General features: G+C 36.8%; 1 protein-coding gene across 1 annotated transcript in view; it reads right to left on the bottom strand.

Annotated features, from left to right (window-relative positions):
- Positions 1 to 13,491, bottom strand: part of HPS5 (HPS5 biogenesis of lysosomal organelles complex 2 subunit 2) — a 49,598-nt gene that overhangs the window by 18,285 nt on the left and 17,822 nt on the right. The window contains exons 8-14 of the mRNA XM_044680740.1: positions 11,323 to 11,411; positions 9,051 to 9,229; positions 7,024 to 7,182; positions 5,836 to 6,015; positions 4,370 to 4,497; positions 2,802 to 2,951; positions 524 to 595 (exon numbers count right to left, since the gene is read on the bottom strand). Of these exons, the coding sequence (XP_044536675.1) occupies positions 524 to 595; positions 2,802 to 2,951; positions 4,370 to 4,497; positions 5,836 to 6,015; positions 7,024 to 7,182; positions 9,051 to 9,229; positions 11,323 to 11,411 (957 nt within the window). The remainder of the gene's footprint in view (positions 1 to 523; positions 596 to 2,801; positions 2,952 to 4,369; positions 4,498 to 5,835; positions 6,016 to 7,023; positions 7,183 to 9,050; positions 9,230 to 11,322; positions 11,412 to 13,491) is intronic.

Below are 13,491 nucleotides of genomic sequence, written 5' to 3'. Positions count from 1 at the left end.
CAACCAGCCCTTCTATGGAGGTAGATGGTCCACAGGTGTCACACTGCACAAGTTTTTACATTTTCACTGCATTGATCAATTGCGATCTTTTTTCCTCTTTTTCTGGCTCTATAAAATACTGTTTGTTATATGGTATGGCTCTAGGAAGGTATACTAGGGATAATTATGAATATGTTAAAAAAAACAGAAGTCATTAATAAAAACTTTTTTTTTAAATTCATTCCCACCTCCTCAAAAAAAAAAATTCAGGAAGACTTCAAAAAAATTTAGAAGTAAATAAAAAAACTAAAAAACTCCTACCCAATAAATAAACACTACTATTAGATTTCAATACTTGACTATTTTCCCAGCATGAAGATGCCCAATCATTCCCACTGAAAAACATAATACCAGGTTGTCTCTCTTCATCGCCCTTTAGGTAAAACCATCCCAGATCCTTGGTGCAGCAGCTGCTGCGGGTCTCACAAAGTCTTTCCTTTTATTTATAACTCAGTTCAATGAAATTATGGAAGTCTTTTCTTACACTGTCTCTGTAGTTGCTACCTTGAGCTCCTGTAGCTTATCTTCTTCTAAAGACTGGCTTTTCACATCTGTCCTGAAAAGAAATAGAAAAGATAAGCATGATGCCCACAAAAAGATGGAAATGTTAGTTTGGGGTATGTAATAATGACAGTGCCAAAGTCCTATCTGATTAGAGGTCCAAAGGCTTGGACCTAGTGCTTCAAAGGGAATATCTGCAGCACAGATTTTCTGAGCTACCCTGCTGCCTTCTCAGTACTTTTCAAAAAGTTTCCCCCAATATGATTGGAGATGTTGACTTTAAATGATCACTGTATTGCAAATATTAATAATATGGAAATGGGTTTTGAACAATGATACATGTATAGCCGAGTGGAATTGCTCATCAGCTCTGGGAGAGGGGAGAGAAGAGGGGTGAGAAATATCATGAGCCATGTAACTATGGAAAAATATTCTAAATTAATTAAAGTAATATTTTTTTACATTTTCCCCCAGTCTCAGCCCATGGCCCTGCACTAGGTTCCACAAGTCAAGGAAGAGTGAACCCACAGCCAAAGCTCCCAGGACAGTACTCTCCCTACAGCAGCACCACACTGCCTGCAGAGACACATAGATGGTGGGTCTGGGACCAAATGCAGTCAGGTCAGGTATCTCTAGTAGCTCCCTCTGCTGGAGAGAAGAAAGTTCTAGATACTGTCTTTACTTCCAAGCCAAATCCCTGGAAAGTGAGCTGTCCAGCCTATTAAAGATTCACAACTCCTGTAGTATTTTTCCTATCAAGCAGCCTGTGAATTACAAGCAAGCATTTAATTCCATCTGAATGTGTATTTTACTAAGGGTTCCTCAAAGACATCAGCCAGAATGTAAGAGGCCAACATAAAAACTAATATTCAATGTATTTCACAGCAGGTAACAAAAGAGGAAAAGGGAACCAGAATATGCCCTCTAGCCAATCAAGAGAGAAGAAACCTCCCTCAGTCTAGGAAATATTTTCCAAGTATCTCTGGTTTTATTTCTACTAGTTTTGCCTTCATTGGTATCCCCAATGCTTAATATAATCCCTGACACATACTAGGTGCTTAATAAATGCTTGTTGACCTGACTCCACTTATTCAAACTTATACAAAATTTTAAGATTAGAGTTTTATTACCTGCACTTTAGAGATGAGGACAATGACATTCAAATCAATTAGTGCTCTGACCAACAGCACATAGTACAAAGCTTAAGGTAGGGGATGAATAGAAAATCAATGCACTGATCTGAGTTTGAGTTCTAAATAGTTTCTGAAAATAAAAAACATCTGTCAGAAGCCTGACCAAAATGGCCTTTCATACCTCCCTTTACAGTGAGGACAGGACACTGAGGCCCTCAAATCCCTATCTTCAAATGGAAAGCACATATGCTTCCTGCTGCCAAGTTCCCATATAATATAATCCTATCTGACCAGCATGTAAGCAGAACACTGTGCTCAGAAATTAACAGAAGAACAGGGGGTTGCTGTGGTTTTTAAGACCACTACACTTGGAGTCAGAGGTTCTCAATTCAAATCCAGGCTCTAGTACTTATTTTCTATAAAATCTTGGGCAAGCCAAGTAATCTCTCTAGGCATCAGTTTCCTCATCTGAAAAATGATGGGTTGGATTTGAATACATCCACAGTCTCTTTCACATTTAAATTTGGGATCATATTATCTGTGTAACTGTCCTTAGGTAAGTGTCCCAAGCTCTGTAGATCTCACTATGACTTTTCAAGCCCTTCAAAACCTAGCCCATTCCTACCTTTCCAGTCTTCTTACTCTAGCATGTTCACTGACAACTCCAAAATAAGGAGGTTGGACTAGACTTCCTGTAAGCTCCCTAGCCATGCCAATAATGGCTAATAAATTTCCTAATCCAATCAAACTAGCCTGAAGGATGTTAAAGAGGGGCTCAAAAAAGGTAGCCGGCTGCGAAGAAACACCAGACAGCATTTCTGAGCCACTAATATACAATACTACATGCCAACAGGTAAAATCTCATCTGAACCTCACTGTACCATGACATGGGTTTTACAGAAACTATTTTATACTAGGAAATTGAAGATCAAAGAGATTAAATGACTTTTACATGAGTCACACAGTTATTAAGTGTCAGACTCGGGCCTGGAACTGTGGTCCTTCTGAGTCAAAGTTAGCACTCTCTCTGTCAGTGAAGGCACACCCGCACCCTGCTACTGTAGTTTTGTCTCAGTTCAGCAAGCCAGTTTTGCACTCTTATCGAGGCTAACTACAGCTAAGACTTACTCATTCTGATCTTCCTGGGAACAGGACATTATGTTAGCATCCTCCTCATGGGGCTGCTCATCAACTGTAACTTCAGGTCTCATTTTTAAATCAGGATTTGAATGAAGGGTGCCAATCTTTTCAGTAGTTTTTCGCACAAAACTAGAAACACTGGAAAGCAAATGTCAAAGAGTTTATATGAAATAATTTATGTGGGAATAAAAGATTTTATGTTTGAGGTATATACCACAGCAGCTCCTATCACTCAGGTTTGACTTCATTTATTTAAAAAAAAAATTGTTTAGCATAACTTCATCAACCACACACTTCATCTCTAACCCATTTAAAGATCATGTTACAATATTTTACTTCCTTTCTTACTACTCTGTAAGGTCTATGAAGGCTGAGCCATGTTTAAATCATCTTTTCAAACTCTCCCAATGTCATGCATATAGTAGGTCCTTAACAGAGGTTTGGTTATTTTAACTAAATTTATTAAATGATCCTAAGAAAAGACTGTTGTTGATAGTAAAAAAATTTTTTTTATTTTATTCGATATATGCTTCAACATTTGTTTCAAAACAATCAAAGTGGACTGTGTAGCCACCTGTTCCCTTCAAGACAAATTAGAACTGAAAATTGTTTTGGTGGACTTTGAATGGTTATTTTGGCAACCTGCTAGCATAGACATTTCAATGATTAGAATTTATATCTAGTTAGATCTAGATGGTCATTTAAGCAGTGGCATAAAGGCTTTTTATTAAGACAAATCTGTGTATGCCCCTTTCACAAAGTCTAAATACAAATACTAACCTATAGTTCAGCAAAAAGTAAGAATTAGGATTAATTTCTCAATTCTGAACTCATGCTAAAGCAAGATCAAGAGTCCAGCAAAAGCTTGAGAACTGTTTTCCCCATTACTGAATCCAATAACAGTTTATAATCTCTACAAGAGAAAAATCCCTACACATGCATTCTATGTTTGCAACAACCCACATATATTCATCTGCTCACACATTTCCTTAAGCCTAAGTAAAGATAACATCTTCCTGGTTAAGAAAGCTAGAATTTAGGGGCAGGTAGGTGGCTAAGTGAATTGAGAGCCAGGACTAGAGACATGAGGTCCTGAGTTCAAATCTGACCTCAAAATATTTCCTAGCTGTGTGACCCTGGACAAGTCACTTAAATCTCCAGTGCTAACCCTTGTGCTCTTTTGCCTTGGAACCAATACACAGTATTGATTCTATTTTTTTTTTTAACCCTTACCTTTCATCTTGGTAGAAGAAGGCAGAAGAGTGGTATGGGTAGGCAATGGGGGTCAAGTGACTTGCCCAGGGTCACACAGCTGGGAAGTGTCTGAGGCCAGATTTGAACCTAGGACCTCCTGTCTCTAGGCCTGACTCTCAATCCACTGAGTTACCCTGCTGCCCCATAGTATTGATTCTAAGATGGAAGGTAAGGGTTTAAAAAAAAGAAAAAGAAAGCTAGAACTTTTAACTTTCTCTATTTAATAATTTTTTCTAAACATAGTGAGATGTCAATGTGATGACAATGGGCATATTTTTTTAAGTGGTTTAGGAACAAGATACCTTTCCTTGACAGCCTGAAGAGAGGCGAGAGGAGATGAAGAACGAAATGATAATGGAATGCCAAATGGAAGAAAAGCTTCATTCCGATCTGACTCATCTGTCACTGAAGTATGAGATACAGTGTCTGACAAACAGAATTGGGGGAGGAAGGATCAGTATGAAAAACAAAATTTGATCACACTAGAGCTTCCTGTCTTTAAAAAATAAAATTTTAAATGATCAAAGGAAATGAAAACAAAAACACAAATCACAAGAGACCTAAATAGAAAAAGATAAAATGCAGGTTTATGGGATGGACCCATATTGCCCATTCATAAAAAGGTGAGACAATGAGCACTGAGAGATACCCCTTATTTTCCTAACAATTCAGGATCTTCCTCTATACCATCTGGTTGCCCTCTATGATGAAGTAATCAAGGGTACTTGTATCATATCCCCCTACTTGACTGTACAGTACATAAGGGCAGAAACTGTGATCAACCTAAATTTTTTATCTGTCCACCACCAGGCACAGGCTGTTGATCACACAGGAAATCCTTTGAAAACCCAGACTGAACTGTGCCCTCTATCACCAAGACTAAAAGGGCCTCAGAATCATAACTGAAATCATTTCTAATAGTTCATTAAACTTGAAATTTTTTGAACAGAGTAAATGAAATAGCCCCCACACTAATCACTTTCCAATCCCTAAAGAGGACTATGGTTCATGAGAAAAAATCTCCAAGACCACTGAGTTATCATGACCTGTCTCTGTGCTCCTATAACTTTCCTACCATCTAGATGGGTCAGAATTAGGGGGTTGGCTTAGCAGTATGAAGTTTTAGCTTAAAGGAAACAAGAGAATCTACTTACATATAAAACCTACTCTTCCTAATCTTATAAGGGCTTAGCTGCCATCTGTCAGCCAAAACAATAATGAATACAGTGGAAGACTATGGGATGCAGAATGATGCAGACATTACCAATCATAGGCACTGTGTCATTTGGTTTTGCTTAAATGTTTCTCTTTCCCAGACAAGGGAAGGTCCCAGGGATGTAAACCTATATCTAGAAATGCCACTATTATAAAAAACAAAAAGCATCATCAATAAATCTTTAAAAAGAAAATCCAGTGAACAGAGTTAGCAAAAAATACGAATAAAATTTTTTAAAAACCCATGGGATGTTGACTTTAAATGATCACTCTATCACAAATATTAATAATACGGAAATAAGTTTTGAACAATGATACATGTAAAACCCAGTGGAATTGCTCGTCAGAGGGGTACGGAGAGAGGGAAGGAAAGAGCACATAGATCATGTATCCATGGAAATATATTCTAAATTAATTAATTAAAGAATGAAAAAAAATTTTAATTTTTAAGAAATTAAAAAGAAACCCATGGTGGAAAATCATGTGTACCAGGCTAGCATACACTGACATCAGAATTCCAAAGCACTTCCATCAATAGGCAACAGGAGGTTCCATTGCCTTGGGAGCCATTACCCTGGTCTGGGCGGTCTTCTTCATGATGTACAATCAATTCCTTTAATCTCTCATCTTCTGAAAGTGTTTGACTGTGAAGGGAAGAAGAGTCTTCATCTGACTGGCTGCCTCTTCGACTAATGACACGATAAATGCCAGAGTCTAAGATACTGAAACTTTCCTAAAAACAAAAAAATTACATATAACCAAATCACCATTGGCTTAATTGTATTTTGCATTTTATTTTGTGTAGAAAAGCTTAAAAAGGAAGAAGACCTCCACTTTCCATTATTCACTGAGAATAATCTTTAGCTTATTTCCTCTGTGTCCAGTAGATGACACAGCTGAGCAGCAAACTGGTGAAGAAATGTTAGGATTTCTATTCCATTTCCAACTATAGGGAAAATCACTTTCAATCTCTAAAAGAATCACTTAAACCCACTCCACCTGATTTTTCCATAATGAAAATGGACACATATCCCTTATTCTCCAAAAGGTCTGGCAGTGATGATGCATATGAAATGAGAAAGTATACAGGAAGAATTTAAGCTTCATTGAAAATAATTAGATCAACTGAATTGATGGCTTAAATTCACTAAAGGATCTATACAGCCTCAAAGGAATAGAAATCAATAAATTCAAAACAGAAATACAGAACCAAGGCCACCAAATGGCAATCCCATTTAGCTGGTCTTCAACCAAAGTAAGTGACTGAAGAAAACTATCATGAGGAAGGAAATGTGTGTTTGGAATTCAGGGAGGTGCCATTTAAAAGTATCTTACAAACTTCCTGTGGACACGTGGGGACTTTGAGACTACATTCCCTGTGATCCAATGGGTTTCTGGTTTTTGGACATGGGGAGGTCCCCAAACGTATATGGCAGCTTAAATTCAGAGGGCGGCCTGGAGAAGGTCTCTTTGTTACCTGAGTGGGTTCTCTAGCGTGGGAGACTAGGAAGATGGGTGGAGATACAGATGGGCAGTAATTTTAAAGATAGTCAAGCGCGGTCATATATATTTTACCAACCATGGCAATTAAAATATTAATTTCTCTTATAATCCCAGTCTTTATCATTTTTAATCGTAACAGAAAAAAGGAAGACTCAAGAATGTGACTCTAACTATGCTCAATTTGATGTAAGCAAACCAGTCTATAGTCAAAAAGTGTATAAATACTAAGCACACTTACATGTGAGGAAATGGAGCTTCTCCTACTGCTACAGGCAGAATCTAAAGGTTCCAATTTTGAAATCAATTCTTCTAGTTGAGCAATTAGGTCACTTTGGGTTGTGATGTCCAGTTGTGATTTCAAGTGCTCCAACTTGTCAACAGGTAAAGTTTTTCTTGCCTAAGAAAAGTATAAGAAAGCATCCATTAATGTCTTTGCTAAGCTGCAAAGTAGGTTGGTTGTGGATCCCAGTGTTAGTCTGAGGATATGTATTCAAATAAATCATATGGTGGTTAAGCCTAACCCAAATATCTTCTAACAATGCCCAACAAGGAGAAAAATGACTGAACACACTTAAGACAACTATCTTGGGAATAGAGGATTTAAATCAGTCATAATAGACATAAAAATTATTTCCTAACTTTAAATCATTTCTGGTAAAAGAAGACCTAAAAGATAAGTCTGGACCAAACTTTAGTTAAATTTTGCTTTTAAATAAAATTTAAAGAACTATTCTACCCATCACCAGAAATGGTCCTGCCCAGAGGTTCTTATCCCTCAGTCTTGTTACCTCTCAGACAGATCATGCCAAGAGCCTACTGTTCTCCCTACTTAAAGTCTCTCCCCACATTTAGGACATCCTCCATAATGCTGGCAAAGGGATTTTCCTTCAGCAGAGAGATAATGACATCACTCCCCTAATAAATTCCTGCGGCTCCCTCTTGCCTCTGGGATAAAGTATGCATTCAACTCTTTAGCTTTTCAAATCTTTCATAATCTAATCGCAACATCTCTTTCTACCAACACATATGACCTCTTCTGTCCACATACTCAGCCATGCCCTGTTGTAGATTCTCACAGCTAGACTATTATAAGAGCTTTCTAATTCATTTCTCTTTCTCAAGTGTTTCTCTACTCCAATCCATCCTCCATGATCCTGCCGAACTGATTTTTCTAAAAGCACAAAATTGAGCTTGTCATCCCCCTATTCAATAATTTCCAGTGGCCCCGTTACATCCACAATAAGATATAAAATGCATTGGCCTTTAAAGTCCTTCATAAGAACTGTGGGAGAAGAAACACAGAAGAAAAACAACTGCTTGGACACATGGGCTGATAGAGATATTATTGGGGATGAAGACACTAAATGATAACTCTAGTCCAACTATCAATAATATGGAATTAGGTCTTGATCAATGATACATGTAAAACCCAGTGGAACTGTGCGTTGGCTAAGAGGGGTTAGGGGGGCTTGAGGGAGAGGGAAAGAACATGAAATATGTAACTAGGGGAAAATATTCAAAATTAAAATTAAAAAAAAAAAGTACTTCATAACCTGGTCCCCTCCTACCTCTCTAGTCTTGTTACCTTGTATTCCTGCTCCATGTACTTTACAATCCAGCAGCCTATGCCTCACTACTGTTCTTTGCACACAACATCCCATCTGACCCAATGCCTTAATATTGGCTCTCTCTCCTCTCTGTATCCTACCTGGTTTGCCAAATGAAATAATAAGTAAATAAATATTAGTAGTTGGTTAAGGGAGGTTAGATGATTTCTAGGTTCTTGATGTAATAGTCTTTGGGTCGGTTATTCAAAATCCTTTAGATCTGGGAAAGGATTCAGAGAGAGACTGACCAAGTTTCCTTCCAACATCAGATCAGGACCTCCCATATCTGCTCTCCTCTATCTGTCCCTCACTGGGGCCTTCCCTCTCAGATTATTATGGCCTCTGCTTTCTCTATATTTTACATGCACACAGTTGTTTCTGTGCTGTCTCTCCCAGTAGGATGTGAGCTCCCTGAATGCAGACTTCACTTTTGCCTTTCTTTTTTATCTCTAGCACTTAGCATGATGCTTGGCAATAGTCAGTGCTTAATAAATGTTTGTTGACTGACAATACTGGGCTTCAGTCATTAGGATACCAGCATGAATGGAAAGCACTAAGAAATAAATATTTAATAAAGTGGTAGAATCAAAGAGACAACCTAAAAGGCTAGAAATAGTGAACTTTTGATTCATAAAACTAGGTTGGTTCTCTAACTCACTCTGCTGAGGATGATAGAGTTCTGGAACAGACAGCAAGTATGGGTAGCCAAGGCCCACAAGCCTCTTCTAAGCAAACGATCCACACAGCGCTCCACAGACAATAGGGACAAATGTGAGACTTTTCCATTCATGTGTAGACAGAATAGCTCATTCCTGCAAACAGCCACATCCTGAATATCTTTAAAAAAAATTAAAAAGATTCATCACTCATGCTGCTATCTTATCATCCCAGGCAAAGTTTAAATGATGTATGTACTTCAAGATAAATTTAAGTACAAGGTGTCCTTGTACACAGAAAAATTCCTCCCAATAAAATATGACAAGAATAGAGGGAGGTCAAAGGATGGTTTAAGTGACCTTATATAAAAATAAACAGCACTGGCTTGGGGATGTAACACTGCCTCTGAAGCCAGAGGATAGAGTTCAAATGTTGTCTCTGGCATTTCCTATCTATCTGATGTTGGAAAAGTCAAATAATCTCTCCTGGGACACAATTTCCTCACTTGTAAAATAAAGAAACTAGACTAGAAGCCTTTTGAGGCAGCTAGGTGCCTGAATCTAAGTTCAAATCCAACCTCAGACACTAACTTGGCTGTGTAACCCTGGACAAATTACTTAACATCTGTCTGCCTATTTTCTCAATTGTAAAATGAAAATAACCAGCAGCATGGAGGATAGCTCCAAGGGTTGTTGTGAAGATTAATTGAGATATTTGTCAAGCACTTTAAAAAGTGAATGGAATTATAGGTGCTTAATTAATGCTTGTTCCTCTCTTTCATTCCTTCCTTCTATCTTAAGATCTATGATCCTATAATCTTTATTGTGATGGTTATTAGGCAATCAAATAAGATTAAAGCAGCAGCATATGTAAACATCATCAACTGTGTATCCCCTTACTTCAATATCAAGCAAATTATATGAGATTGTAAAAGAGAAGTAATGATAAACCACCTTTTATCTCACTATCTGACAGAGGAAATTTTGAGGGAAACATAATTCCTAGAATGACTTTTACCTTTCTCTCATTTCTTTTCCATAAGTCAGAAAATCAGAAAGTAACACAACCAAGGATTCTCTCAGTGATCAAGAAAACTAATTCCACTCATTCACTTACAGACTAGGCAAACTCACAGACTGGCAATTACATCTGAAAGGAAGCCCTTACCTGATGCCCAAGCTTCCCTGATGTCCCAAAGTAAAACTCAGAAGGGTTTTTAATTAAAGGTATAAAGATTCAGGGAGAATTTAAGTAAGTTATTTATACTCAAAATTAATGGGAAAACAGCAATATAAAATTGAAGGTTGAATGAGGAAAGTTAAGGATTGCTAAATGTGTCAAGAAACAATCTACTAAGTATCAGTCTTATGCCAAAAAAAAAAAAAAACCACTTCAGAAGTCCCTTTCTATAGGCGATATGGAGGAAACGACCATATATATGAATGAAAAACAAAGAGCAGGTGGCAAATATTATTATTTCCATCTCTGAAGAACTAAGGGCAGGGCAGTCTTGCTGGAGCAGCAGGGTCCCTGGGGAAGAGGCAGAAAGCTGCAGATAATAGGCAAACCAAACATCCCCACTGCCCTGACATCATCTCCCCTCAGACCTTGATGGAGACAGTCCAGGGCTTTCAGCTCAAAACTTTGGAAATATCCATGTTTCCAGCCCAGTGTCCTCAGCCTTCATCCTAGGCAGCAGCCCATTTTGAGATGTAACCTGGCAGATGCTTCCTGAGGGGCTATAGCCATAGCTACTCAAGGCATAGAAAAAGTTCTTGTCATCAAAGACTTTGACACTGGCAAGTTGTTCATCATCAGAAACTGATGTGATTTTATTGACACAAAGGAGGCATTGAATATCTGTTCTGAGGTTGCTCCCTCAGATCTAGCTAAAAAAAGTCATGATACCTACCAAACCTACCTAATGTCCACAGAACTTTCTCATCCATCCTAGAGCTGAAACCTTTCACCTAAATGTTTGTTCTACATTAGAAAGTCATGCTGTTCCATTTGTTCTCCTACAGCTCAGCGGTGATATGCACATAATTAGGGCTTAATAAGTGATTTTTTATTCATTCAAGAAAAATCTCTTTCTAGTACTAAACCTTTCACTGAATACAAGATTATCAAACTGAGAAATCCATGAAGACAGAGTAGGAACCAAATCTTGTTCATTTTTAGATCTCTCTCATTGCCAAACATAGGCAATTTAAAACATTTACTGAATGAACAATTTTAAAAGTATATAATAATAGCACAAAAGTAAAGGTTACCTTTGACTTCACTCCAAAGAAGAACTTGAACATTTTGGGGAATGAAAATATAAATGCCTCTTTCATTCCAAGTCAAGACATAATGTTCACTGCAAGAAAAAAACAAAGGAGCTAAAAGCTTTGGGCATCCATTTCTATGGCATTAGGATACACAAATACCCACGAATTCCCAAGAATTCAACCTCTCATATGACAAAACAAGGCAAAATCTACAGGTGCATCAGGTGATCTAGCTAAAAAAAGTCATGATACCTACCAAACCTACTAAAAATATTTATTCAATCAACAGCTGTGCTTTTTGCAGTGGCAAAGAATTAGAAACTAAAGGGACATCGCTCAATTGGGGAATGGCTGAATAAGCTGTGTATATGATGATGATAGAATACTATTGTGCTATAAGGAATGATGAACAGGATGATTTCAGAAAAAGCTGGAAAGACCTACATGAACTGATACAGAATGAAATAAGCACAACCAGGAGAACATCATACACAGTAACTGAAACACTGTGGGACAATTAATATAATTGACTTTGCTACTAAAAGCAATGCAATGATCTAGGACAATTCTGAGGTATTTATGAGAAACAATATCCACCTCTAGAGAAAGAACTGCTGGAGTATAAATGCAGATGAAAACATATGATTTATCATTTGTTTATTTGGATATATGATTTGGGATTTTGGTTTCACAAGATGATTCACTAACAAAAATGAATAATATGGAAATAGGTTTTGCATGATAATACATGTATAATCCAGACTGAATTGCTTCAACTTCGGGAGAGGGTAGGGAAGAAAGGAGGGAAACAATGTAAATCATACAACTTTGGAAAACTTATGTGGAAATTTGTTATTAAAATAAAAAGAAAGATAAAACATTAAAAATTAAAAAGAAAAAAACAGATTCACTGAAACTTAGCCAAACACAATGGAAATTATAAATTATAAGGAAAAATATGCCAACCCAAGAAATCTTTTTGAAAATAAAAAAATATCTTTGAGAAAAGGCTTGAAGAATGATCATAAAAGAAAAACAGATAATTTGAATTCCATACAATTAAAATTTTTACATGTGATTAGATCAAAAAGATTTCAGTAAGGGAAAACATATTGTGCATTCAAATATCTGTTTTAAGTCCACTATCCAAGATTTGTAAGGGAATTGACACAAATATGTAAGACCAAGAACCATTCTCTTTAACACTTTGCCAAAAGGTATTCAGTTTTCAATAGGAGAAATGCAAACAACCTATGAAATGAAAAATGAAAAAATGTTCCAAATCACTAATAAATGCAAATTAAAACAAATGAGGTTTCACCTCATATCCATCTAATTGGCAAACATTCAACAGGATGATAATAGCATGATAATCATCAATGCTGGAGACAAGGGCAAACTGAAAATTAATATTCTGTTGGGACAACTATAAAGTAGTCTGACCAGCCATTATGGAAAATAATTTGGAATTATGTGAAAAAAGTTCCAAACTTATTCATACCCTTTAAGCCATTAACTCCATTCCTGAGACCTACTGTTGAAGGAAATCAAAGACTCAAAAAAATGATCTTTTTTACACCAAAATATTGACAGAAGTACTTGCTGTGGTAGGGGGGAAAATGGAAACAAAGTGGGTATCCATCAACTGGGAAATAATGAAACAAATTATAGTATATAAATAGAGGGGTATCCACTGCCACAGAAGAAACTGATGGAGCCTGAATGCAGATCGAAGCAGACCATTTTTCACTTTATTTTCTTTATGAGTTTTTTTCTTACATGTGTGATATGTGTCTTCTTTTACAACATGATTAATATGAAAATATGTATTACATGATGGCATACATATAACTTATATCATGTTGCTTGCTGCCTCAGGATGGAGAGAAAGGAAAAAAAGGGAGAAAATTTGGATCACAAAATATCAGAAAATAAATGTTACAAATATATTTCTATGTGCAATTGGGGGAAAAAATACAATAAAACAGAATGGAATGTTACTGCATCAGAAGAAATATGAATAATTCAGAGAAACATGAGATAACTTATATGAAGTAAAGCAGAATAGAAAAAGGAGAAACAAAAGAACAAAATTCAGCACTTTGCTCATCTAGCACATAGTAGGCTGTTAATAAATGCTTATGGACTATTAACAATGATAGCAACAAC

Source organism: Gracilinanus agilis, chromosome 6, assembly GCF_016433145.1.
Source record: "Gracilinanus agilis isolate LMUSP501 chromosome 6, AgileGrace, whole genome shotgun sequence".
In the NCBI taxonomy this organism is placed as follows: Eukaryota; Metazoa; Chordata; class Mammalia; order Didelphimorphia; family Didelphidae; genus Gracilinanus; species Gracilinanus agilis.
Note: the sequence above shows the minus strand (reverse complement) of the source record. Positions and strands in the feature narration are given on the sequence as shown.